The 26,389-nt window shown below is 48.5% G+C and overlaps 2 protein-coding genes across 6 annotated transcripts; one reads left to right on the forward strand and one right to left on the reverse strand.

Annotated features, from left to right (window-relative positions):
* Positions 1-461: 461 nt before the first annotated feature.
* RNPS1 (RNA binding protein with serine rich domain 1) lies at positions 462-9,632 on the reverse strand. Its single transcript, XM_063414391.1, has 7 exons — positions 9,538-9,632; positions 6,262-6,417; positions 5,348-5,539; positions 4,049-4,151; positions 3,362-3,515; positions 2,772-2,913; positions 462-1,554 (listed from the first exon to the last, which is right to left on the reverse strand). The coding sequence occupies exons 1-7, from the start codon at positions 9,630-9,632 to the stop codon at positions 1,449-1,451; spliced, it is 948 nt and encodes a 315-aa protein (XP_063270461.1). The 3' UTR covers positions 462-1,448.
* A 2,036-nt stretch (positions 9,633-11,668) lies between these two features.
* Positions 11,669-26,353, forward strand: LOC134559407 (uncharacterized). Of its 5 annotated transcripts, none has more exons than XM_063414126.1 (5): positions 11,669-11,866; positions 13,577-13,726; positions 19,684-20,711; positions 20,842-21,014; positions 24,570-26,353. In XM_063414126.1, the coding sequence occupies exons 3-5, from the start codon at positions 20,303-20,305 to the stop codon at positions 24,945-24,947; spliced, it is 960 nt and encodes a 319-aa protein (XP_063270196.1). In that variant the 5' UTR covers positions 11,669-11,866; positions 13,577-13,726; positions 19,684-20,302; the 3' UTR covers positions 24,948-26,353. The 5 variants fall into 5 exon arrangements, with proteins under 5 accessions (XP_063270196.1, XP_063270195.1, XP_063270199.1 ...); XM_063414127.1 differs by lacking the exon at positions 11,669-11,866 and adding an exon at positions 11,901-12,307; XM_063414125.1 differs by lacking the exon at positions 13,577-13,726.
* Positions 26,354-26,389: the final 36 nt, after the last annotated feature.

Raw genomic sequence — 26,389 nt, forward strand, 5'->3', positions numbered from 1 at the left:
GCCGGCCAATGAGCGGCGCCGGCCAATGAGCGGCGCCGGCCAATGAGCGGCGCCGGCCAATGAGCGGCGCCGGCCAATGAGCGGCGCCGGCCAATGAGCGGCGCCGGCCAATGAGCGGCGCCGGCCACTGAGCGGCGCCGGCCACTGAGCGGCGCCGGCCACTGAGCGGCGCCGGCCACTGAGCGGCGCCGGCCACTGAGCGGCGCCGGCCACTGAGCGGCGCCGGCCACTGAGCGGCGCCGGCCACTGAGCGGCGCCGGCCAATGAGCGGCGCCGGCCAATGAGCGGCGCCGGCCAATGAGCGGCGCCGGCCAATGAGCGGCGCCGGCCAATGAGCGGCGCCGGCCAATGAGCGGAAGGACAAGCACCGCCCCCTTAAAGGGGCGCGGCCCCACCGCCCCGCCCGCGCTTCTCCCACAGCCCCGCCCTGAGCTCTGCGACGCAGCCAGGCAGCACCACCATTCTCAACCCTACTGCTTTATTCAGGAACTGCTTGTCCTACACAAGTACAAACACAACATGGCCCAAAAGGATACAAAGTTATACAAAACAACAAAAAAAGTCTGTATAGTACTGACTGTACAACGGGTGGTAAATTCTTCACCTTTCCCTGTGCGAACCCTAGTTAATCCAGCCACTATCTTGGCTTCAAGCCTCTCTCTCTGCTTTGCAGTTTCCAAGGGGTTGGTGCTCAGTCGCTCACTTGGGATTTGTAAAAGCACTCACACTGTTTCACTGTGGGTTGAGTAGGAAGTTTTTACCAACACTCTCAACAAAAAGGTGAAAGAAATAATCACTTAAGGGTGCAGCTACAGAACATTTCTTAGATTTTCCTGCTTCTTCTCTATAGTGCCATGTTCACTGGGCTGGACCATTGTTTCTGTGGTGATTGCCTGATGAAAGCATTACAGAAGAGCTTACCATGCAGAAATTAACCATCCAGGGGCACTGGAATAAAGCAACAATTCTGTATTGAATTAAATCTCAGGCAGGTCTGGGCTCCAGCTGCCCTGAAAAATCCTGTGCTGGCACCTGGAGATCAAAGTATGTGGCTCACTGTGGGTTCTGAACTCACTGGGGTTCTGAACTAGCTCAAGATTTACATGCTGCTGTGTACAGTGTGCTAAGCATTTACAATCACCAAGCAGCAGGTGCTAACTGGAGAAAGAGAGGCTGAAACATCGTTCCCTCCCTCTGTCTGGAAAAGATGTTTTTGCAGCCTTTAAAATCAAAGCTATTTTTAAATTATTTCAATTCAATGCCAGGAACCCAGAAGCCTCACAGTAACGGTTACTGGCCAGGAACTGGTGCTCTCTCCTCTTACGCTGCCTTCACTGCCAGGATTATCTCTCACTCCTCCTCACTCAGACTCATTATAAAAAAAAGGTACAATATTCCATCTGATGGGATTTAAGTTAAAAAGTAAAAAGATGTCCAGTCCTTTTGCTTTATCTTGAGGAGTTTGAGCTGGAGCGGCTGCGATGGCGCCTTCGTCCGGGAGACCTGGATCGGGATCGCCGGCGAACAGGGGACCTGCGCCGAGGAGAACGGGACCTAGCAGGGAAGGAGGGGAAGGCTTCTGTTAGGACACAAGCAACAGGCTCGAGTAATTGGTCAGCTCAGCTACCAACCTTTTAACACCACTTCCCTGCCTCCTGCCAAAATCCCTCACACATCATGGGAAAAGAGCTTGAGCAAAACACAGACAGCTCCAGAGAGGACACAAGAGGAATATTCTGGCTATCCTCCCTCTGCTTAAGGAACTGGAAAAAATTATTAATACCTGAATAACAGACAAGAAGCTTATCTTTTTCCTCAAGGAAAATGAGCTCAGATCCTACATCAGATCCTCTTTCACATGAAGTCATCTTTGACTTCTGGAAGAGTGATATTCAGGGGAAGGATTTATCCAAATCTTTTCAAATTACAAGGAAGCTCCTTAGAGGAAGCTTATTCAAGTAGTTTAGCTTTAAGCTTCTCAGTACTACAACCAACAGTCATAGCAGCATAGCTACTGCTATGACACAGAGGTTCCAGGCACAGAATACTAACAGAGCTTTAACAGGACAGTAAAAGTTGGAGTAGAAAACAACAAAGGAGGAGGAGAATGGCAAACCTGCATTGTGAGATCTCAGCAAAAGGCGTGTTTAAAGGAGCACCCAGAAACCTCCTGGATCTTGTGCCACAGTAACTACTGCTCATTTTCAAACCTGTGGCTCAAAGCTGTTCAGCAATCAAATTACTACTGCTAAGTAAGACATTTTGAAGACATGTAAACACCAAAGACTCAGAACAATTTATCTGAGCACAATCAGGCAGCTCCAAGTTGCACAACTGTCAGATCACACCTTGGGGCCAACGTACTCCACTCACCTGACACAGGACTACTTTTTGGTCATGTGCCCCTTCAGAATTAAGGGAGCGAGGTACAAGGGCTTCTGAAAAACAAGAAGCTGGCACAGCCTGCCACAAGGGTTCTATCAGCCAGAGCCTATTCCCACTTCACCTTGAAACCTTTATGCAGAAGGGGCTCCAGGGAATAGGCTGGGAAAGACGAGACCTTACCCAGAGACTGTGCTCAGGGTGCAGACCAGAGCAGGCACCCCAGAGTTAAGTAGTTAGGAACTGCAACCCAGGTTCAACCAATGCCCAAAATGTGTCACTGTCACTGGGCAGGGGAAAGTCAAGTTCAACAGGATTGTCCCCACACCAAGTCTTTCAGCGATAACAAGTTGCTGCTGAGAAAAAACCCACTTTTTCCCAGCTCTCACCTCCTCCTCATGCGAGGGGGTGACCTGCGCCACATCGGCGGTGGTGGCAGCATCCTCCTGGGGGGGCTGAAGCGTCTGGGAGGTGGTCGAGGCCGTGGTGCCAGCACAGCCGTGGCCGTGATCTCTTGACCATCAATCTGGCCTTTAGGGAATCACAGGAACAGGGAGAAGTAAATATTTTTCAACACTAACATGGACACATCATATTACTGCAACTCACAGCTTTGTCACAAGCAACTGAAGCTCCACACCCTGCTCAGGGGCTATTCTGATCAAGTCCACACACCTACTAGACTTCATTATTTAATCCCACCAAACTGCAGTTCAGATGTAAACCGGGAGAAGTTTTCATGTAAGTTTAAAATAATCTTTTCACTGTTTTGAAAAAATGATTAATTTTAATAGTTCTGTGATTTCTTTGATCTACCCTGAAGCTCAGAAAAGCCAGAAAAGTTTTGGGCTGAAAACTGTTAATACTTTACATCAGTTCACCAAAGACATCCCTATCACCTCTAACCCATTTTTTGATCAAATTCATCTACTCCGAAGATTTATAAAAGCTCCCAGGCTCCTTGCAAATCAGTACCTACCTCCATCCATGTGTTTCAGGGCTTTCTCAGCATCATCTGGGTTCTCAAACTCCACATAAGCGTAACCTTTGGAGAGGTGTGGGTTTAGTCTGTCAACTGGCATGTCAATCATTTTAATCTTTCCGTAAGTGGAAAAAATTTCCATGATGTGATCCTGCAAAGTGAGAGAGAGAGCCTTATGAACATAAAGCACATTCACCAGCCAGGTCTGGCTGGCACAGAGCAGAAAATCCATAGCACATTATTTTTTCAGCAGCCTAAACCTTTTACCTCCAAAGACCTTTAAACTACATTCTAGCAAAGACAGCTCAAGCCAGCCCAACTCTCTGCAGATCCTTTATCAAGAACTGCCCTGTTTCCTTCATGCCTCCAAGGTAATTTCAGCTATTGTCCCAAATTCTATAGTTTTCTTCCCAGTAAAGCAGGATATAAGGTCTGGAATACTGACAAAACAGGCAGACTTCTTAAGCACTACAGCGTCTCAGAAGTCTTCATGGTATTTGACTCAGTAAAATCCTACCAAAATTTTCCTCACTGATCAACTGGGACACAAAGAAACAATATCCAACAGCAACACCTTGGCAAGTTTCTAGTAACCAAGAAGTCTCCAGAGCTTTGAAAGAGCAACTCACACATTCTCACAGAAGAATATGAATGCTTGACTACAGGGGAATAGGCCATTATTACCTTGGTTACGTTTCTAGTGAGCCTTCCAACATGCACTTTTGTGGGTCTGGGTGATGGGCTCCGCCTCTTCCGCTCCTTTTCATCTCTCTTGGGTGGTTTGGACCTGATTTGGACAACAGAAAACATTTACAGTTTTCAGGGAACATGCAGGACAAAATCAAAGTCAGTCATTATCACATGATTAAAAATACCATTTTTATTGAAGGCCATCTTTGTCCTGAAGAAATTAACAATGTTGGGGTGGTGGTGAGGGTGTTCCCCTCAGAAACACCTCCGGACTTGCATTTGTCTTGTTTGATTTTGCTTTAGAACCTTTTGAAATTTGAGAACTTTTTTTGCAACTTTTCAACTTCACTGCAACTAGGGTAAGAAACACAAAGTTTAGCAAGCATTTCTATGAGATTGTGGTCATAGTTAAAGCATTTCCCAGTTGTTAACACAAAACCATTCTTTGCCTCAACAACTGAAGAGGCAAAATAAGGCCATAAACATCACAGCATACCACAACCAGGCAAATGAACAGATTCAATTATTTGTGTTTCTCTATCTTCCATTCAGTAAGGAGGTCCAAAACTGTTAAAAAATGTATTTAAAATTAGCTGCATAATATTAGCTGCTGCCATATACAATGACTTTGGAGTTCAAAAAATCTGGAATGAAACTTTAATCTGTAAAAAAACCCAGTATGTAGAAAATCTGTATTTATGCTTCTTCCTAATCCTGAACTCCATAAATTGAGTGATACACTAAAAACTCCACACTGCCTTACGCAGATTTTTATCGCCTTACTCAAAGGAAAAACTGTACAGACATTAAGACAGTTTGATTCCTATGTCACCCTTAGAAGGGCTTCCTCTGCCCTCCTTCCTATTTCATTCTTTTATAAATAAGAATATAAATATACATATATACACATATATCCTGGGTTTAGCCCTGACTTTTGTTAGTTGTAGCTGTTAGCTTCAGTTTACAGGAACTAAACAGCTTTACTCTAACCTAGGCCCATACTACTAAGCAAACACTGATTAAAACCGCTTCTAAAAAATATTTAAAATATCTTTAAACTCATAAAAATCAGGTTTTCAATCTCTGTTCCTACAGGGATTTATGCTGTGTTTCTACAGAGTGTAAGTATGGATTCTAAGGAAACAGAGCACACCCATTCTAAAAAAATTCACATCTCTAAGTTATGGAGAAAGCAAATGGTCTTCAGAGAACAGTCTGTTCTAATCACAATCTTGTATTCTACATGGCATTAACCTGACATCTGGCAATTCCTACAAGACAAATAAAACTCACTTGGAGCGGGACCGTCTCCTGTTGTCATGTCTCCGTCGAGAGGGACTGGGAGACCCAGAAGAGCTGCTGGAACTCGAACTGCGTGAGGTGCTGGAGCTCCCAGAGCGGCTCGAGGCAGAAGAAGAACTTGAGCCACTGCTAGAACCAGTGCTGGAGCTGGACCCTGAGCTGGAAGTTGAGCTGGAACGGGATCTGTTTCAAAGTGGAGAAGAATAAAAATTAGTGGAATTAGTGGAATTGGACAGAAGGCTCACATAGTACGTATCTGTATGCAAACTCTGAGATAAAATACGCGGACTTAGGCCATGGAATAGGACAGACATTGTTGAGAGAGAAATTACACTAGAAACAAGTTTCAAATGATGGCCTTGCAAATAGACTAGGTATTTTAGAGAAATAGAACTATGAAAGATGTATTGTAGTAGGACCCACATGAGATATTTTTAGAAAACTGGCTTAAAAGCATTAGCAGCATTTTGTGGCAAAAGCTGATAGGCCAAAAAACACTTAGAATGTATTGTAATTAAGAAATAGTTTGGCTTCTGATTGTGAATTTGTACTGTCTCACCCTAATCATGAGACTGAAAATAGAATTAAAGTCTTTAAAACGCCTCTCAAGAGCCCCATCTCTAAGTCAGAAAAAGGGATTGTCTGACATGGAATACCCAGAAAAGTAACAGCTGAGAACTGAGAACTGTAGTTCTGACAACTACAGAGAGAGTAACTGCAACTTAGGCTCCACAGCTTATCAAACAGCCAAAGAAATTAATACCTAAAATATAAACCCTCTCAAGTTAGACAAAATCACACAGTGACTAACACAACACAAGCTTTCAACAGGCCCAAGACTACCACAAATAAAGCTACTGATTTCTGGAAATGCTGTCATTTGTTACTCCCATAAAAGTACCCACCTGGTACTGCTGCTCCCACTGGAGGCACTGCGTCTTTTGCGTGTCTTCTCCCGACCACGATCCTTTTCACCTGATTCCTTAGTGGCTGCTTTATCCTTGGACCGGTCCTTTGATTTCTCTTCAGACCTGTCCTTGCGCTTGGTTGGTGAGGGAGCCCTTCAACAACAAATTGCAGAAGGCATTGCTTAATTCAAAAAAACAGACAACAAAAGCCCCAAACCCAAATAAAGAACAGGACAGCAACACAAAACACTGAACTCTGAATGTAACTCAGGATCACTGAAACCGCAAAGTTAAAGCATTAGGCAATTCCAGACGCTTTAGAAAAAGTTCTAGCAAACTCTTCTTTTTCAATTCCAGTAACCCCTTTTCCCCTTCAGAGATACCCAATGCAGTACTGAATGGGCCTCACATCTCAAATCTCACTTCTAACTCCTCGATTCAGAGAACCAGTTCTCTCTTTGCTCTAGATCCAAAAGGAGACAGATTTAACACCTCTCTGTTTAGCACTGAAATGCTCGGCATTATTTGACTTCCAGATGTTGCCATGTGAGTGCTGCTTCCATCACAAAATTTGCAAACATCTATAAACATGTTGCATTTTTTATTCCATGAGGATTGTTTAAAACCTCCATTACAAACTTGCCTCCAACATTTTAATAACCTCTGAAGGAGTGTGACACCCTCAACTACCAAGGAATGAAACATTCAGGGAATGAGCAAAAGTGTGTTGGAGCTGCCAGCCTTATCTGCAGTGGCACTGAATATGCACAGTAACGCAGGATGCTGGAAACATCTCCATCCTCATGCGCATCACAGGCAAATTCAGTGAACAAGAAAAAAACTTCTCCAGCTCATAGCATCCAACAATCTTGTTGCTTCTGTGCTTCTGGTAAGCAATTACTTTATTCTCTGAATTGCAATTAAATGTATGGTTGGGAAGAAATTACTTCTGAACAGCCAAACTTGCTTTCCTGATTTTCAGCTTCACAGTTTTCCCTCATACACCAACTGCAAGAAGGAACACAAATGAATATTCACAAACCCAGCTCCCTGCAGAAACCAAGAAACTCCCATGGCCTTTCTGCATGGAGGACAGTAAACTCACACCATAGATGTGCCATTAGCAGAGCTTGCTGGGAAAGGAAATGTCTCCTCTAGCAGCAGTGGCAGCAAGAAAGCAGTCTATGGATTGTCCCACGGGTGTTGCAGAGGGAGTCAAGACAAGCAAATCTGTGTATGTCACTCAATTTTAGGACATTTCTATCCAGTTCTGTGCCATGCCTCTCCAGTGCAAGGTGTGAGGGGGCTACAGTTCAGAAAGCCACTGCATGAGCCCAACTGAGCAATACAGAACAGACAGGTTCCTGGTTCAGAAAACCAGAAACCTTAAGATTTTCCTTTAATAAAATCACCAGAATCATTGACTGGTTTGGGATGGCGTGAACCTTAAAGCTCATCACTTTCCAACCCCCTAGCCATGGGCAGGGACACCTCCTACTACACCAGATTGCTCTAACCTGGCCTTGAACACTTCAAGGGATGGGGCTTCTCTGGGCAACCTGGGCCAGGACCTCACAGGGAAGAATTTCTTTCTAATCTCTAATGTAAACCAACTCTCTGTCAGCGGGAAGCCAGTCCCCCTTGTCCTGGCACTCCCTGACCTTGTAAAATGTCTCTCTCCATCTTTTTTATAGGTTCATTTCAGGTACTGGAAGGCTGCAATTAGGTCACCCCAGAGCCCATTTTTCTTCTTCTAAATATCCCATAGCCAGGTTTGGGTTATCTCTGTCTACACATCAGCTCCTCCTGCACCTCTGGATTATCAAGACTCATGATGTTATCAGCATACAAAACTATCTGTTAGTGCCCGAGAGTCAGATCAGGTTTCACCCCTTCTGGGAGAAGAGGAAACATGCATAAAGACCAGCATGTTTGCTGTTACCCAGCCTGCTGCTGAGGCACGAAATAGAAGCACAGAATCAATTACATTGGAACAGACCCCTGAGACCATCAAGTCCAACTCTGACCAAACACCACCACGTCAACTAGACCAGAGCACTCAGTGCCACATCCAGTCTTTCCATAAACGTCTCCAGGGACAGTGACTCTACAACCTCCCCAGGCATCCCCTTCCAAAGCCCAACTGCCCCTTCTGTGAAGACATTCTTCCTACTGTCCAATGTAAACCTCCCCAATGCATCTTAAGACTGTGTTCTCTTGTCCTGTTGCCCATTGCCTGGGAGAAGAGCCTGACCCCCACGTGGCTGCCTTTCAGGTTTCACTGCTTACTGCTCCTTGAGACAGGCGCTTACCAGGCAGATCAGACACATGGCTTTGGAACATTCACCAAATGATGCTGCATTTAAGCAATTTCCAAACTAACCAAGGGGTTTACTCCTTTCTCAGGAATGCCACTGGCCAAGCTCACTTTAGCTGGAAACCTCATCCTACCATGTGGACATTTTCATCTGCACAAGTTCAGGCATTCACTGGAAAATGTGGAAAGAATAAATCAATCCTCACACAAGACTGTACAACATTGCATTTCTAAGCGACATGCTTTTTCCCTACAACCAAAAACCTCTCACTCTCTAACAAATAGCTGGTTTAGGGGCATCCAACCCAAACCAGAAAGTCTAAGAGCAATCTACACAAACAAAACGTCCATCTCACACACACTTCTGCTTTAGAGACAGCATCTGCATTCTTAGAGCAGCAGTTCTGTGGCAAAGGAAGCAAACTCGCTTGCTCCCAGGCTTCCTGTATGGCTACAGGCGAGTCCTTTACTGACAGTTTACTTCAGGTCTTCAGCTGCAAACTGGCAGAATTCCTGGTGTGAGGAGGGTTGGGCGCCCAGCACTTCTCTGGTCACTACGGCCGCTTAGCCCAGCTCCGGGGCCGGCGAGACGCGGGGCAGCCAGATCCGCACACCGTGGGTGCGGTACAGCGCCCGTGGGGCAGGGGGCCGCGAGACCAGCACAGCAACACGCCCCTCGGGCCCGCACAACGCTCCTCCCGCCGGCCGGGCCGCAGCAGAGCCGACACACGAGCCCGGCTCCCCGGTGGGCCCCGCCCCGGACCTCCCTCCCCTGCCCTCCCCGCCTCCGGCGGCGGGAGGCCTCGACTCCGAGGCCCCATCCCTGACCCTCGCGCCGCCATCGCCTCTCGGCAGCCGCAGCGCGCTCCCCCCGGCGCTCCGCGCGGCAGAGGGGTCGGTCGGGCTGCGGCCCGGCCGGATGGACGCGGATGGCGCAACCCCAGCCCCGCACTCACATCCTCAGCGCCGCCGCCGCCGCTGCCCGCCCGTCGCGCGAGATTGACGCACACGGGCGGGAAGGGACAGCGCCGGCGCGCGGTGATGGCGTCATAGCAGGGGCGGGACGGGAAGAAAGGCTTAAAGCGAACAGGAGCGGGCGGGGGAAGGTAGCAGCTGGAGTAACTGGGGAAATAGGAATTCCTGCAAACCCTGTCCTGCATAATAATGGTAATGACGGTAGCAGCTGGCGCTTCAGCTCTGGGTCTTAACAGCTTAACAACCCAGCAGGCTGCAGCCTCCACACGTGAATTCTGGGCCCACCATGTCTCAGCTGCAGGTTGCAGATCCACAGCGCACAGACTGATTTGAGGTGGCGGAGGGTGTAGGGACGGCACTGCTCCGAGGGGATTTGCTCTCTCAACCGCAAGAAAATTGGGAAGAGGAGAATGAAAGACTTAAGATGGAGTACTATACAGTGTCATTTCATGTCATGTGGGAAGGATAGCCTCTCTCTTTCTCCCTGCCAAATGTGTTTGCTGCGAACTTTAGAGGAAATGCGCCACTGCAGGCACAGACCTCCTGAACTTCTGACCGCACTGGCTGCCTGACTTTTGACTTCAGAGGAAGAAAGTCAGAAGTGCATTTTGACCACATCCCTAAAGCAGGGCCTTAAAAGTGACAGACCTTTCTGAGAAGCAGGTGTGCTGATCAGCTGACGTGTATGGCCACAGGCATATCTGTTAAATTCCTAATGATGGAAGCTTCAGCTCTTGAATGCAGTGCAAGGATATGTCCCATCTACCTCTATCACAGGACATGAGCAAGACCAGAGCATGTATCTGTAAATCCATGTGCGGCAAGAAGAAAAACAGGCTTGTTTTCTGTACTGCTGCAAAACCAAGGGGTGTTACATAAAACCTGCCATGGAACAGGTTCAGAAAACAAACCATCAAAACCCCAAACAAAGCAAAAAGGAAGTTGTTCTTCACACAACATCTTGTTAAAGGGCAGATTTCCTTCACAGGCTATTTTGTAGTCTACTAAAAGTTCAATGGGTTCAATGAGAAACTGCATTATGTCAAATGAGGACTATTAGTAGACTGTCATGATGAGCTTAGAATCATGGAATCATTTAGGTTGGGAAAGCCCTCTAAGATTATTGAGTGTAATTCCAATGCCATTCCCACAGCATTGCCAAGGCCACCACTAAACCATGTCACCAGGTGCCACATCTCTGTATTTTTTTTAACACTTCCAGAGATGGTGATTCTACCACTGTCCCGGGCAGCCTCTTCTAATGCCTGATCACCCATTCTGCGAGGAGTATTTCCCTAATATCCATATGAAACCACCCCTGGTGCAACTTGAGGCCATTTCCCCTAATCCTGTCCCTTGTTCCCTGGGAGCAGAGCCCAATGCCCACATGTCTGCACCCACAGTGTTTAACATTTTTTTTTCTCTCTCAGTTATAGCAAAGCCATAAAGGCTAATTGATCCCAAAGTCCTACACACTCTTATTCTCATAACATCTCTCATCTCTCCAGGGGTGGGTAGGTAAGGTCACTGAACCAGCAGAAAAATAATAATACTGTAAAAAAGGTTTCCTGCCAGCTGTTAGCTGAAGCAGGTTCCTGCACAGTTGTGAGCCGCAGGGCCAGTCCGAGGACGGTGGTGGCAGAATGTGTGTGGGGGGGTCTGATCCGCTTCCAGGGGCTGCCAGCAGCTGAGCCTTTAAGCCAAGCCCGAACAAGGAGAGACATTTGAACGTCTCATTTGGGGGCACTAGCAGAGATGAGACTAGCTCAAAGCAAGTGTCTGCTTCGGTTTCAGAGCGAATGGCCCCGCTGCGGCCTCTGCCCTATGCCAGCAGCCCGGCTGGCACAGCGCAGCTACCATCCCCTCGTAGAGATGGAGTTGGTGCTTCCAGGGCTGGAGAAGACCTCTAGGGACGGTAGCGCTGCCTCCTGTGAGGCTTCTCCTCCATCCTCTGGCACGGTTGTGACCAGCCACGCCTGGGCTGCGCTCCAGGACGGGATAGACGGGTCTGCGCCCTAAGGCGACGTGCCTCGCGGCCGCCCCGGACCGGGGCCGCCCCGAAAGGGTTACGACAAGCGCTCCGCCCTCCCTATACATCGGAGCCCTCCTGGGTGACCTTCCCGGCAGCCCTTGCTGGCTCTGCCCCAACCAAACAAAGACGGCAGGAGGTTTTCAAACAACCGCCTCCCTGAAAGTTGGCTGCTGGAGAGCCGGGCTGTGCTGGCACCTGGCTGGTCCCGGCCAGCGGAGAACGCGGCAGCGAGCTGGTGCCGTCGCCTGAGAGAACCCCGGCAGCCGTCGGGAGTCCCTGTACGTGGATGCTCTGCCCATTTGCTTGTGTGCATTGAGCTAGCTGGTTTGGGTGCTGGGAGTGGCGTGGGGAAGGATGAGAGGAGCTCCTGGCAGTGGTGCGAGCACACGGAGGATGCAGCAGCACAGGGCCCCGAGGCCCACGGCCGTGCGGAGGCTGCTTGCGGTGCTGAGGTTCGGTGTCGGAGCTGGGAGTGGCATGCCCGATCTGAAGTGCTGTCCTCCCGCCGCTTCTTGAACTCACAGAAGCCTGCCCAGCAATTTTCCAGCGAAATGCAGATTCCTTTAGATACTGCCCATGTGTTGGTGGACAAGCAGGAGATGAAATAACAGAGCTGTAGGAGTGCTCCTTTTGGCTCGTACTTCAGTGTTTTTCTGTCCTTTCCCTTCTGCACTCCCAGGCTGCTGCTGAGGACAGACTATTTACAGCCACCTCCGCAGGTGAACTGCTCTGCTCCGGTGCCAGTGGGGTTGGGGCTAATTGTCTCTAAACGCTGCCTAAGGCTGAGGGCATTTGTCTCGGGTGTTGCACCGACTTGCAACTGGCGCTTCATTTGTCCTTCCTGTTCATTGGCTTTGGGTTGTGGTGGCGACCACAGAGAGCCCTTGCCCCCGGAGATCCAGGTGATCAGTGGGTCATTCTGCCCACAGCAGTACTGGCATTCCTTTATCATGGTGAAGTGTGAGCACCCTGTACCAGGCATTGCTTAGCATTTTGGGGATTGCACTGCAGCAGTGGCTCAGCCCACAGCCTCTGGATGCTGGTATTTTCCCTGTGCTGGAAGACCTTTGGTCTACCTCCGTGTTCAGTCTGTCACTCCTGAACCTCTGTGAGGGTAGGAGTAGAGGTGTGTCTGGCTCCAGAGGGTACAGTCTGTGTGGCTTCCTTAGAGGAATTGCAGGGTGAGGCATTTGTCTTCTGAGGACTTGGAAACTTTTCATGCAAATGTGTCGAAACAGCCAAAGTTGTCATTGCAGGGAGTTGAGAGAGTTTCCAACGGCTGCATTGTTGAGTAGCTATATAGATTTGGAACAACAAAAACAGGAGATTTTGGGAGTTCCTCTAATCTGCATAAGGGTATGAATTTAGCAATTTAGCTGAAATACTTACAGGTCTATTAAGTCATCTGCCATAATTTCTGAACATCTGGCCCTCTCTTGAGGTCTAAGGCTATTCTTGCAGTGCATACTGGTAGGTAGGCCATGAACAGGTTTAGGACTTCATGACTGTCTGCCCCTGGATGTGTCAGTGTATACATTTGTGTATTTCAGGGCTTTTAGCTTAAAAACCATGCCTTGATGCTCGTTTTCCTGCAACACTCTTATGCCCTGATGCTGTGGGAATATACTTGCTCAGTGCTAAACTTAGTCAAACATCCTGGTTTCACCACAAAGAATAAATACTGTGTTACACTTTGCAGTGATTTCTTTGTTTCCTCTTCAGGCATGTGAAAGACTAGAAATTCAAGGTGTCCTTGTAGTGTAGCCAGTGCAGCTCTCTCGGTTGGAAGGGCTGTATCTATGGAGAGCAGTGACCCAAAATGCATAATGCTTTACAGAGAGGCACAGGTAAAGGCAGGGCAGTGAGATACTTGGCCTTTATTGTGCTTGTCTGAATACTAAAATTCACCTTGATTAATTTGTTCATTGTGAGGGCAGAGATCAATTTTGGAGCCAGGATGTGAAATCTAGCCTGCTTCTCTCCCACAGGTCTTCCCAGGTGCTCTGTGAAAACATCTTGTTCCTTCAAGCTGTTTCACAGTTCTTAGTATCATGTTTGGATGCTCCGAATAATTTCTCAATACATACCTGACCTTTACCAGACACAGCATCACAACTATGCTGCGTTTGTCAGACCAGGTAATAAAATGTTGAGGGTGACCTCTGGGTTTTGGGCTGTGGGAGAGTTGATCTAGTGCAAAGCCTTTTTGTTCAAGGCTATCAAAGTGCGATTTTATACTGTGTCTCTGCTCTGTGGTGTGTGGCCTGGGACCCTTTCACCATTAGGGAGTATTTTCTAGTATTCCTGATACTGTTCCCTTTCTCCCCTCAAACGTGAGGTAACAGTACTAACAACACTTAACACAGTGTTGTTACCCTGTGCTCCTAAACACCCCAACACACTCCTCTTTATCTTCCCACTATATCTTTATACCCCTATTCCCCAGTGAGCTCCAGGCTGTTGTGACGTTGTCTGAGGCAAGAGCAAACTATGTGTATCATTGTACTCACAATTTTTTTTGCAACCCCCAAAACTGTTAAGGAAACCTTGTGGAGATCCACCTTTCTTCAGTGTTCACATTCTGCATTCTTAAAGTAGAACCATAAATTTTTTGTGTTTTCCTTGTAAGGATCAGATTTTTAAAGTGTGGCCAGGCAGGGGTAGCTCCTTAACTGCTGAGACTAAATGAATGAAGCAGTTGTCAGAGCAGGTGATAGAGCAAACAGAACTATGGGCTCTAAACAGCTCATTTCAAATCCTGGGCCAGACACTCAACCTTTTCTCTCTGCCATTCTTATGTCTGAAGTACAAATTTATTAAAGTTTTCTTCTGAGGTTATCCCTTCAGAGGGGAGCCAGCATGGCTCAGGTAGCAGCAGCACCATCTAAATTCATCTGACCCATCACTTTTTGATAAAACCTATAACACAGCTGCTCCTTGACCAGTTTTACAAAGAAAGGGCTGTGTAAAGTGTGATGCAGCCTCACTACATGCAGTGCTGTTAGATAATGTTATTGGTTCCATAAGGCTTGGCAAATCCCACAGAACAGTGGCACTGAGTAAAATTGCAGCCTAGGAAAAATGACCATTTTCCCCTGGTACGGATCTTCCTGCTTTGGCAACATTTCAGCATTGGACACCTAATACTGTTCATCTTCTTCCAAGCTAAGTTCCACTGAACCACCTTGGCCAGCTCATTGTTATTCTTGGAGCTGTCCTGTGAGGACCAGGAGTTGGACTCAATGTGGGTCCCTTCCAATTCGGGATATTCTGTGTTTCTGTAAGCCCTTTCTGATTACCTGTCTCCACAGAGCTAAGACTTCCCAGTCTGTCCCTGCAGTGAAACTGTTTTCTGCATGAATAGCCAAGAACTATCCATGTCCATTCCAAGCTTTGCCAGGCAGGCTCTGGAACAGGACTCAGAGGGCAGGAAACCCAGTGGAGGATTGTCCTGCCCATGGACACAGGGATGTGTTTAGAGCACAGCTCTCTGCAGGGTGAGGATTTGGGCATTCCTACCAAACTCCCTCCTTCCACAATTCCTTTGCTCTATTTGATACACTTCTTGCTGTCTGAATCCATATCTGAATCCCATGTAAACTAGCACTGTAAACCCTGTGCTTCTAGGAGATGTTTTTAATATTTTTTCCCCTCCAAGCTGTTTTGTTTTGTATGTAATATTATCTGGGCCAGAGAGTATGGGAACTAAGGTAACAATCCTGGTGATTGAAAGGCTGCTCCAGGCTCTGGGCTGTGTTTCTGTGGATATAGCTGCATGCAGAGTGTCTTGGTTTGGAAAGACAGGTATCTGTCAGGGAAAACTGGAATTTCCCTTGGAATGGAGAATGTGAAAACCCCCTCCCTCCAAATTATTACAGTTTTGCAATTAGGAGCTTTCAGGCAAAAATATAGGAATAGGAATAACAGTTGTTTACTAGGAATATTAAAAAATACAAATGTAGTGGTACAAAGAAACCAAACAAGCAAACAAACAAACAAAAGTCCTAGAAAACCCTGACAGAGTCAGAGATACGGCCTGACACTGTTGTCAGGGTGTTGGAAGCAGTTCACATAAGTCTTCCTGGAGTAACAGATGTTGTTCTGTGAAGTAGGGATGATCCTGTGGAAAAAAGGGTCCAGTGCTGGCGAGATGGGTCTGGTCTTCCTCCAAGAATTGAGTGGAAAACCAGCTGCATTAGTGTTTGGGATTGCAGGGTTTATGCTGGTGAAAAGGCTTTGGCTCCTCCCACTGGGTGGAGCATCTCAAAATGGAATGAGGCAATGTTATGTCATGTGAGAGGCCTTCAATGGCCCATTCACAGGTGATGTCCCTCGGAGGAGGATGGGTGGAGGAAGAGATAAGAAGGCACTGCCATATCTGGTGTTATCAGTTGTCCCATTAACAGAAGGCATCTGCCCTCTTCCAGTTTCAAAGGATGAAAATAGAATACACATTTTTGGTTACATGTTTTAACCCAAGACATGGAGTTATGTAATAGAGCATTATTGCAAGTAATACCAGAGTAAAGGAGCTTTCCCAGCTACAACTAAGTACATAAAGACTTTAGGCATTGCAAGCATTCAGCAGCAGCTGAAGAAAGGATGGTTAATCTGAAATTTGAACAGACACCTAAATTGGCAGGCTGGAATAAAATTCCTGTTGCAGGTGTGGTGGTGTTACAAGGCACGTACATACAAGTGTGTATGTCCAGCTGCCTGTGTAAGGTCTCAGAAGCCAACCCACCAAAGGGAAAATCTTGTAGCCTGTGCTGCTGCATGACAGCCCTCTCTGATTGGAACTAAGTAAACTAAATGTTCGAGTCATCGCATCTTCCCCCTGGGATCCCCATCCAACTGCAAAACACAAGGGGGGTGTGTGGGGGGAGGAAGACACTTTCAGACCATGAGGAGCCATTGCAGCTTGCAGGGGAATAATGTGTGGCTGCAGAATCTGAGTTTGCCAAAGGACTTGCAGCTGTGGCTGGAACACAGTGTAACAGCCGGGGAGTTGGAGGCAAGCAGGATTTTGGAACAGGGGACTTTTATTGCCTGCACTCAGCTCACAGCACCTGGTCTTTGTATGGAAATGCCAAGCCAAGCCAGCTTTGTGGTGGTGCTCTATTTCAGAAATAGCAAAGGTTGAGTCAGTCCAGATGAGACTTTTTCAGGACTTTCTGGAGGAGATGAACCCTCTCTGTGTTCCTGATACCCACAGAAAGGGAAAGTGTTAGAGGCAAAGGTAAGATAACACAATTGCTGCAAATTTTCTTACACAGATGTGCTCCCTTTTCCTATCCTTCTGCAAAACCACCACTGGAATTAACTTTTCCCAAGTGATGTAAGAAATCATTAGAGGAACCATGTCACTCCCAGCCTGGCCCTGGAAAGTGAAGGGAACTCCAGCAGTCAGGTCTAGGAAAATCCTTGAATCTTTCCCTCTTATTGAATTGATTTTTATTTTTTCTTGTGCAAAAATTACTGGAGAGTAACAAACACCTGGAAGGCTAGGTGAGTGTAAAGGGCTCATCTCAGTTTGTGAATGTGTAAGTTGATAAGGTGTGTGCATAGCACAGGCTGCAGATCCCTGGGGAAAATACCCTCTGGAGAGTGAGAAAGAGGAGAAGGTGATGGACTCAGTGTGGAAATGGGGAGCACATTTAGTACAGGAAAACTCTTGAGTTTGCAGCAAGATCTGGATAAATGAAGTTTTAAGTTGAGATGGAGCCAGGCCAGGCTGTTGCAAAGGCTGGCTGTGGGATCTTATGACTTGACCTTCTAGTACTTGCAGGGAGCTTACAAGGAACATGAAGAGATACTTCTTACAAGAGCATCTAGAGATAGGACAAGGGGGAATGGCTTCAAACTGTCAGAGAGTAGGTTTAGATGAGATATTAGGAAGACAGTCTTCCCTGTGAGGATGGTGATGCCCTGGCACAGGTTTCCTGGAGAAGCTGTGGCTGCCCCTGGAAGTGTTCAAGGCCAGGTAGGATGGGGCTTGGATGAACCTGGGTAGTGGAAGGTGTCCCTCCCCATGGCAGGGGAGTGGAATGAGCTTTAAGGTCTCTTCCAACCCAAAGCATTCTGGATTCCTCAAATCAGGAGAGACGATGAGGTGCTGGAGTGAGTCCAGAGAATGGCAATGAAGCTGGGGAGGGGTCTAGAGGGTAAATCTTATGAGGAATGCCTGAGGGAGTGGGGTTGTTTAGCCTGCAGAAAAGGAAACTCAGGGGTAACCTTATCACTCTCTACAACTACCTGAAAGGCTTCTTCTCCCAGTGAACTAGTGACAGGACAAGGACATAGCCTCAGGCCGAGCCAGGGGAGGAGTCTGGTTGGACATCAGGAAAAATTTCTTCACTGGAAGGATTGTCAGGCATTGGAATGGGCTGCTCAGGCATGTGATGGAGTCACTATCCCTGGAGGTATTCAAGAAAAGACTGGATGTGGCACTTAGTGCCATGGTCTTAATGACAAGGTGTTGATCAGTCAAAGGATGCACTCAGAGGTCTTTTCCAACCTAGTATTTCTGTGATTCTGCGATCTTGGAGGAAATTGCTGGAATACTGTATTTTATGGAATAGACTTATATTGCTTTCACTGGTAACCCTTTTCTCCTACCTGACAGGGGTAGAATAGCTGTTGTGCACTTTGTCCATCCTCAAGGTATAAGTGAGCAGGTTTGGAGCTGGATTTTGACCAGCTTTTTTGTTCTTGAAGGATGAAGAGCCTGGGTGAAACCTTAAGCATGGATGGTTTCTCCATGGAGCTGCTGTCCACAGCCATGCCCTTCTGCCCTGAAGCCATCCTGGCCAAACTCCTCATCCTGCTGCCCCTCCAACAAAAGGGGCGTTCTGAGGGAACACTGTGAATTGGGAATGCTGAGATTATTTGGTGTTAGTGGGGTAGGGATGGTCTGTGCCTCCCATGAACTTTCCCCAAGCCCAGGAAAGCAGGGCAGGGTGGTGGGACCTCAGTTGAGGGCTGGGGAAGGGCTGAAGGGGATGAGTATGTGATGAAGGAGGGGTTTGGGACATGGGGATGGTACACAGAGAGCAACATCTTGAGTGGAGAGGGAGCTGGAGAAGATGCCATGTAGAGTTCATGCTTCTCCAAGGTGATCTCGTCATCTTCCCTGTAGAGACTGTGTGAAGGCTGCAGCTGTGGCTGTTGGCTTTCCTGGCATTTATGTAAATTATGTTTCTGTCATCAGCTACTCAGATACTCCCGTGTCTTCTGGCTGTGTCTGGAGACACTATGGGAGGAGGGCAAAGTATATTGCCAGGGGTCAAGTTCTTCATACCTGCAGCTTCAAGGTGGTGGTCTCCTTGAGGCATCTTCCCTTGACATGGGGAAGGTTGAGAATTTCTGACCTTTTGCTCTTGCTTTGCAACTGTAGTGTCTGCATCCAAGGATGTCTGTTTTCCAATATCCACTGTCCCAGCTCTTATCTACAAGGTCCCTAATGCACACAGCAGGGCATGGGGTGGCCTTTAGACATAAACAGAGCTCGATCAAAGTACAGCCTACATCTCTGGAGCTAATGTGTCTTTCTTTTGCCGTGGAACAAGTAAGATGCAGAGGGGCAAAACTCCTCTGTCAAATTGATGCCATTTCTCCCTGAGGCTGATATTCAATAGTCTCTTTGCCTCATTGACCAACATAACACATTATTGTCTTTTTTAAGATTCACATGTGCCTTGGAAAGTGTGGTTTGGAAAGGGTTCCTATATCACATTTGCTTGGCAGCAGTCACTTGACGTAGTTTCTAATCGGCAAAGTGTTTTGCTGCCTTCTGCGAATTCTTGAAAGATACTTATTTTAGTGAAGTGAAACCCAAAAGCATATCCTTTAGGGAACACCTGCAGCACTGAAGGTTCAAGAAATGCCTGCAGATTAAGGAATTTGGTAGAAAGTGGAAAAAACTCTCCACCATAGTAGTGTAGACATGTGCATATATAGACAGATATAGGTATATCCCTGTGTGGTACAGCCACATACCTGGTGTGAGAGGGGAAGCACAGGAAATGCAGCCATTATATTTATAGTTGTGCCTTCTTTAGGAGTGTATCAATGGTTGCATTTGCTTCTCCCAAAGGTACAGGACAGTGTTGTCTCCAAACCCAAGGGCAGGCTCTGCAGCACCACCAGTTCCCACATGGAGTTTCTACAGTTCTGCTTGCCATGACCTTCTGGGCCACCAGGGAAATGCAACAGGGTCCTGCCAGCCTCATGCAATGATCAATCACTTGCCAGGACTCGCACCAGCCTTCCCGCAACACTGATTTGCTGCTTGGGACCCTGACCACTTCTGATTCCTCACTGTGCTGCTTTCAGGGTGGGATTAATGTCCAGTTTGGGACACTGAGCAGAGCCAAGCCTGTCACCATCCTCTGTGCCCTTGGCAGACTGGGGGAACCAAGCTGGACTTCTCTCTTTAAAGAGGCTCCACGTGAACAAGGGACAGGCTTGGAGCTGTCCATATTCATTCTGGTGGGAAGAGCCACCTCCTTCACCCTTTCCACCTGGGAACCATGTCACTGCTGGGGATGGCATCACATGGATGCAGGGCAAGGGCCGGCAGCCTGGCAGCAAGGCACTAGCTGAGCCTGAGTACCGTCACAGGGTACAGAGCTGTGTGGGGGTGGTACCAGCATCCCCACCACAGCTGCACTCCAGGGATGTAGGTCCTGGGCACAGGAGGGGTCCTGGCAGCAATGGGCCGGCTAGATGACCATGCCAAGAGGAGGATCGTGGAGCTGCGCAGGGCTGGGCTGAGCTTCCGCAAGATCAAGAAGGTGCTGGAGCTGGATGACATCCGGGTAACGCCGCAGGCCGTGTACCTTTTCCTCAAGAGGAAGAACATGGAGCCAGGGTCAGCGACAGCTGGCTGGGCTGGGGACCAGCCCTGGCCCCTGCTGCAGGAGCATGAGGCTGAGCCCCCCAGGCTGCTGGACACCCGGTACCCTGCACTGCCCACCGAGGATCCTATGGGCAGCCGGGCGCCCTGTTCTGCTGATAGCCAGGACACCAAGGAGGGCATCCAGACTGTTGGTGTGGCCTCGCTCTGCAAGGACGGTAGGCAGCTTGGGGACACTCTGCCTGTGGGGCTGGCCCTTGGGAATGGTAAGGCCTGGCCTCATGGGGTTCACCGTGGCCACTTCCTGGCACTGCTGGGCTCATAAAAGGGCCCCATTCCCCACTGGAGACCCCCCCAAGGCCTCCTTTTGTGGTGGTTCTCTCTCTATTGTTGCAGGTGATGACAGCTCCACAGGCACAGCTCTGGCTCCAGAGACTGCTCATGGGGGCCTGGCTGCTCTGCTCCAGCCACTGCCCAGCCAGGGCCAGCTGGTCACACCTGCCACCCAGACCTCAGCCCTGATGGTGAAAAATAAGACTGTGGACAGGGCTATCCTCCTGCAGAAAAAGGTAGGATGGCAGGATGGGAGAGTCCTTGTGCTCTTGAGCACAAGTCCTTGGCCAAGAGCTGCTGCCATGTGGCACAGCACCCTGTTGCATCTGCACCATGTGGTGGGGCAGGCTTCTGGGGATGAAAGGCTCCGAAAGTGCCCCCAGCCTCTGCTAGCTGCACTGTCCAGCAACCCTGTGCTAACCCTGTGTAGGGTTTCACGTTTGCTAATTTCTGTTTCTCAAAATTAGTGTAGTGGTTTAAGTGCTTACTAGAATTATTTACTCTTTTTCTGCTGTGAGATAGGATTAGGAGAAAAGCAAAGCAGGCTCAAAACTTAAAAGATATAAAGACAGATTTATTAACAAAACTACAAGAAAGAAAAAAAATTAATAAGAATCAGAATGAAATCTTTAAAACACTTCTCCTTCCCCTACAACTATTCACTTTCCCACTGACAACGTAAAGAGAAAAAACCTGGGATTTTCAGTTCGTTTCACTACTTTAAAATAGTCGTTCATCAGTTCTTAGGGAGTGGAGCCTCTCTTAGAAATCCCATAGAGACATTGCCACAAGAAACAATTCTCTGATGGCTCCCATGCCACAAATCTGCAGCTATCCAGAAACTCTGTGAGCCATGAAGTCCCTCCCATTTGGCAGCCTTCCCACAGCTGCACTCATGAGCATATCAGCTTATTAGGGTACAGTTTAAGGATGACTGTTCTAGTATAAAACAAAGGTTCTCTTTATCTATCGCTAAAATTATCGTCATCTCAAGAAACAGAAGTCTTCTTTTTCCCTGGGGGCAGAGAGCTTCATATCCCTTTCTATCTTCCTCTGTTCAAAATTCTCCATTAGATCACAGCTACATCAGTTCACAGCTATGACAAGAACTTTGCATCCCCCCAAATGCATTCTGTAAGTTACAGGGATATTTTAGTCCATTCTCCATGGTCTCACAAGAGAAATCCAGTCTAAACTAGGCAATTTCTCCATCTTCCTTCCACCTAGGACTTCTACTCTCTTTCTCTCTTTTCACTGACTTCAGTCTCATGCTGTCTCTCCACGTCTCACTCTATCCTTTTCCTCTCACTTAGGAAGAGGGTTAATGTCCTCAGGTCTCATTTGTACAGTGAAAGAGTTAATATCTTACCCAGGTGTCTCTCTCTTGGGCTGTGGCTCACTGTGTTGGATTTCAAAGCTGTGCTGATAGAGGGTGGCCTCAGTAGCATCCCATCAGTGCACCCGGAGGACTCAGGCTGGCTGATGGACACTTCTCCCACCCCTCAGTGGCACAGGGGTGGGCGCCTGGCCCAACCCGACTCGGAGCCGCTTCCAGGAGCTCAGCGGACATCTCCCTCGGCCCAGGTCGGCAGCAGCGCAGGCCTTAAAGTCAGCTGGATGTTAGCAGCCATGGTCTTCCCTCCCTCTGCTGGCAACTGCTGGGGCCTGGGAGCCTGGCCAGGCTCGGCCCACCAACACAACAGAGCAGCAGGGCCTGGCCCTGCACGCTACATGGAGCAGGCCAGGCCGGTTGTTACCTGCTCCCCAAGCCAGAAAGAAAAAGGGCTTTTCCCGAGTGTCATGGGTTGGCACTAGCCAGATGCTAATGCACCCATGAATATATGTTTTTTCCTAACAACTACTGTGGGATGAGCAGAGCAGGCCTAAAACTTGAAAATAGAAAGAAAGCTTTATTAAACTACTTAAGAATAGAAAATAGAAAAGAAAAAAAAACTCTAAACCCACAAAAACAGAAATGAAAACTTCCCAGAACATTTTCTTCTCCTCCCTTAATTTTCATCATTTACACATTACCCTCTATAAACCAAAACCCTGGTTTCTCAATCAAAACAATCACTGCTCAGACAAAACTAATCTTCAATTCAGCAAGGGAGAGAGGAGTCTCTCTTGCACCATAGACTGCCCCCCAGAAAACACAGGTCTACCCTTCTGTGTTTCTGTGTCACTTATGGCACTACCTGGAGAAGTCTGCCGTGGTGACACTCTTTTCTATGTCCAGTGCTCTCACCACTGTCTATGGGCCAAAGCTGCATATAGGGCTCTTTTAAGGATGCTTGTATGCTGAGCTCATCTTTCCCCTGGGGCCCAGGGTTCTAAGAACAGAGATCTTCCCTGAGGGCAGAGGGCGCCACCACACCCTCTTCCTCTCTTCTCTGTTCGCTCTACTTATACAGTGCCAGAGCTGACTGCATCTACCCAAATACAGTTTATGTTCAAAGGGACTCAAGTTTAGTGTATGGCTAACATTATGCAAGAAAAGTCCAGCCCAAAAACGCCACTCCTTTTCATCACTACCCATCTGGGATTCTTCTCATCTTCTTTTGTCATCTCAGTCCCAGGCTGTCTCTCTTCTCACAAACTACCAGCCACAAAAATCAATGTCTAGAAAAAGTTTTCTTCTGCCAAGAAAGAGTTAAAAGTCTCTGGCTCCCGGCAGGGTCGCAGGCTCGGCACATCTCTACACAGCTGGGAACTTTTTCTCCCTACCCCGCTCTTTCTTTGCTGCTGGCTGCCCCGCTGATATCAATTATGAAGTTCTGAAGTGGCAAGCTCTCTGGGTGGGGGGAGAGGAGAACAGGGACGGAAGGCACCACCACAGTCCTCCACTCTTCCATCTTGAAGAGGCTCCGCATGGCTTTTCTCCTCCCCCACCCAGCCTCGCTAGCTGGGGGGAAGGGGAGAGATGTGTGCTCACCTCGCAACCGGAACCCAAAGAGGGGCAATCTCTCTGAAGTCTTTGCTTTTAACTCCTTGTGTTCTCAGAGGTGTGTCCAACCTCACAGTGGCTACTCCAGGTGCCAGCATAAAACCTGACCACTGATTGGTTTGCCCACAACTTCCTAGAAAACTCACTTCCCCCTCAAACCAGGACACTGAGATTCTCTGATTTTTAACCTGTGTAATCCAGAAACGTTTCTAACTGGTTCCACTGGTTGTCAATATTCAAAGCTAGTCACAAATTGGTTTTTTGCCAGCGTTTTCTTCAATCAATGCAAAACCAGCACACCCTGGCACTTGGCAAATGTATCTGGGAAGCCCCTCTGGGTGGTGGTGAAGCTATGGGCCCACCCACCTCCAGGCAGCATTCATTGCTGGCCATGGAGATACCAGTCACTGCCAGGCTTGGCCTCCAGCCAGTAGCTCACAAACCTATTGTTAAGGCTTGGTGTCGGTACCATCTCAGGAGGTTCTTCCAGCCACCCAAGGCTGGAAAGCAAAATCTGGGAGATGTTGTTTCTGTCCCTGCAGAGAGCAAACAAAAGCCTGGCATCAGCATGGGCAGCCCCACTGTCATTCAGCAGCACTCACCCAGGATGGATCAGCATGTGCTAACAATATGGGGCTCCAATGGAGCAGCAGCTTAGGGGCTGGATGGAGCTGAAGCGCAGGTCATGGTGAGGTCTCGAGGTCTGCAACAACGTGATGACTTTCCCTGAGAGCTCTTCTCTGAGCCTTTTTGCTAAGTGCAGAATAAATCTCTTGTTAAATGACATAGAAGGGGCAGCTGATAATATTCACATTCCCTTCTCTCCTGCCTCCCACTATTCCAGGTCAAAGATGCCAGCACTCAGACTGCCTTGCCACACCCTGTGGGTCCAGGAAATCACAGCCTTGCTTGGGGTGGACCAGTGCCCTGCACTGCTCCCAGCTGCCCCACCATTGCCGAGAAGCTGGATGCTGTACAAATGGAGGTGCAGAAGCTGAGCCAGGCCCTGCACGCAGTGCTCGAGCGACAGTGCCACCTGGAACGCCAGCAGGAGCACCAGCAGCGGCTGCAGCAGGAGGTGCTGATGACACTGCAGCAGCTCAGCTCCACTGTAAGCCACAGCGCTGTGCCAGCCACCCAACCCTGTGGCCCCTTCAGCAGCATGGCTGAGCCCTCACCCACCATGGCAAACTTCAGCCAGTTCAAGATGGAGCTGATCTGAGCTCCTGCAAGGCCTGCGTGTGCCAGCAGTGTTGTGCTAATGGCAGGATGGGGCTGGTAGGGAAAACCATCTCTCAGAGGCTGCCCAAGGATTACATGCAGCACCCAGCAGATAAAGTCCCTTGTGCCTCCTGTTCCCAGCCCTGATGACTGGAAGAGGCTGCCTGGCACAAGAGGCTGGACAGTGGAAGGCTGAGGCCTTGCTCCTTCTGTGCTGCTCATCCTGGCTGGCACTAGAGCTGGCTGGGGCCTATGGACCTCAGCAGAAGGCAGTTGCCTGCAAGGAGAAGATGCAGCTAAGATGGGCACAGCAGGGAGGTGGGACTCCAAGAATACAGGAGCCTTCCTTCTCATGAGGGTCAATGCCATGATGATCAATCTTGCCCTGCCCTCCACAGAACCTTGTTCAGTAAAAAATCTGTCTACACCACAGTTCAGAACCAGTGTGGTATCAGTATCTGTGTTTTCCCTGCCCGTCACCCAGCCAGTGGGCAGGCTGGATCTGTCTGGGTCACTATCACCATGTATGGAACTGCACAGGGTGCAGAAATCCATGAGGTGAGACCAGTGCTCCACACCTGATGTTGTTGGAGCCTGGTATCAGCCACTGCTCCATTAGGGATAGATTAGACTGTGCAGGAAATAATCTTTTAATGGGCAGATTCCACCTTTCTCATTCCACAAACTCAGCAGACCTGGAATCTGGTACTGCTGCTGCCCACTGTCTGGCAAGATACGGGCAGCGCCATACCAGTAAGAGTTGCATGTGGTCAGGAACTGATTAATTGAGTGTTCAGTTCTCGTCTAAACCATTTTCCTGGGCAGAACACCCTCCGGATTGTGATCCCCAGTTGCAAGGGTTGTCCCTCGAGCAGGCCGCTGGTGGTGCAGAGCTGCTCTAGCAGAGCAGAGCATGATGCTGAGAACCCCCTTGCCTGGACCAGAAGGGCACAGGGAAGGCTGATGGGCCCTCACTGAGCAATGGAGTCCAGAAGGACCAGAGACTGGCCTTGCATGCCAGGAAGAAAGGTCTGATGGGGGTGGCCTTGATGCCTTAGGGCTGGGTTTTTTCTGTTTTGTCTGATAGCACTGAGTGGTGCTAGGATCTTCACGGTGTGATGGGGGTAGGGCGGCCTTTTTCAAGGACATTGTCTCTAAGCTCCAGGCCTGAGTATAAACAACCTGGAAGAGAAGGGCAAGTCGAGAGGGGGCTGTTTGTTGATTCGGGGTTATTGATTGGACGGTACCTTGCTATATGCAAATGAATGGAAACTTGTAAAAGGGGTAAGATCTGGGGACAAGCCCCTTTTTTCGTCTTCATCTTGGGAATATTCGGGTTGGGCCACCTCTGTGGGTATGGAGACGCAAGGGCATGGGCTTGAATAAACACTCATTTTGTTCCTTTCACTCTGTTTAGCCTCTGTTTTAGCCTCAAGGCATCAG

This window comes from Prinia subflava, chromosome 17 (assembly GCF_021018805.1).
Source record: "Prinia subflava isolate CZ2003 ecotype Zambia chromosome 17, Cam_Psub_1.2, whole genome shotgun sequence".
Taxonomy (NCBI): domain Eukaryota; kingdom Metazoa; phylum Chordata; class Aves; order Passeriformes; family Cisticolidae; genus Prinia; species Prinia subflava.

Coding starts and splice junctions, on each gene's coding strand:
- RNPS1 (XM_063414391.1), bottom strand. CDS start 9,632: ATGACGCCATCACCGCGCGCCGGCGCTGTCCCTTCCCGCCCGTGTGCG. Junction 4,152..5,347: donor AGGAGACGGTCCCGCTCCAA/GTGAGTTTTATT, acceptor TGTCCAAATCAG/GTCCAAACCACCCAAGAGAG. Junction 1,555..2,771: donor CCCCCTCGCATGAGGAGGAG/GTGAGAGCTGGG, acceptor CTTCCCTGCTAG/GTCCCGTTCTCCTCGGCGCA.
- LOC134559407 (XM_063414126.1), top strand. CDS start 20,303: ATGGGCCGGCTAGATGACCATGCCAAGAGGAGGATCGTGGAGCTGCGC. Junction 20,712..20,841: donor GGGGCTGGCCCTTGGGAATG/GTAAGGCCTGGC, acceptor CTATTGTTGCAG/GTGATGACAGCTCCACAGGC. Junction 21,015..24,569: donor CTATCCTCCTGCAGAAAAAG/GTAGGATGGCAG, acceptor CCACTATTCCAG/GTCAAAGATGCCAGCACTCA.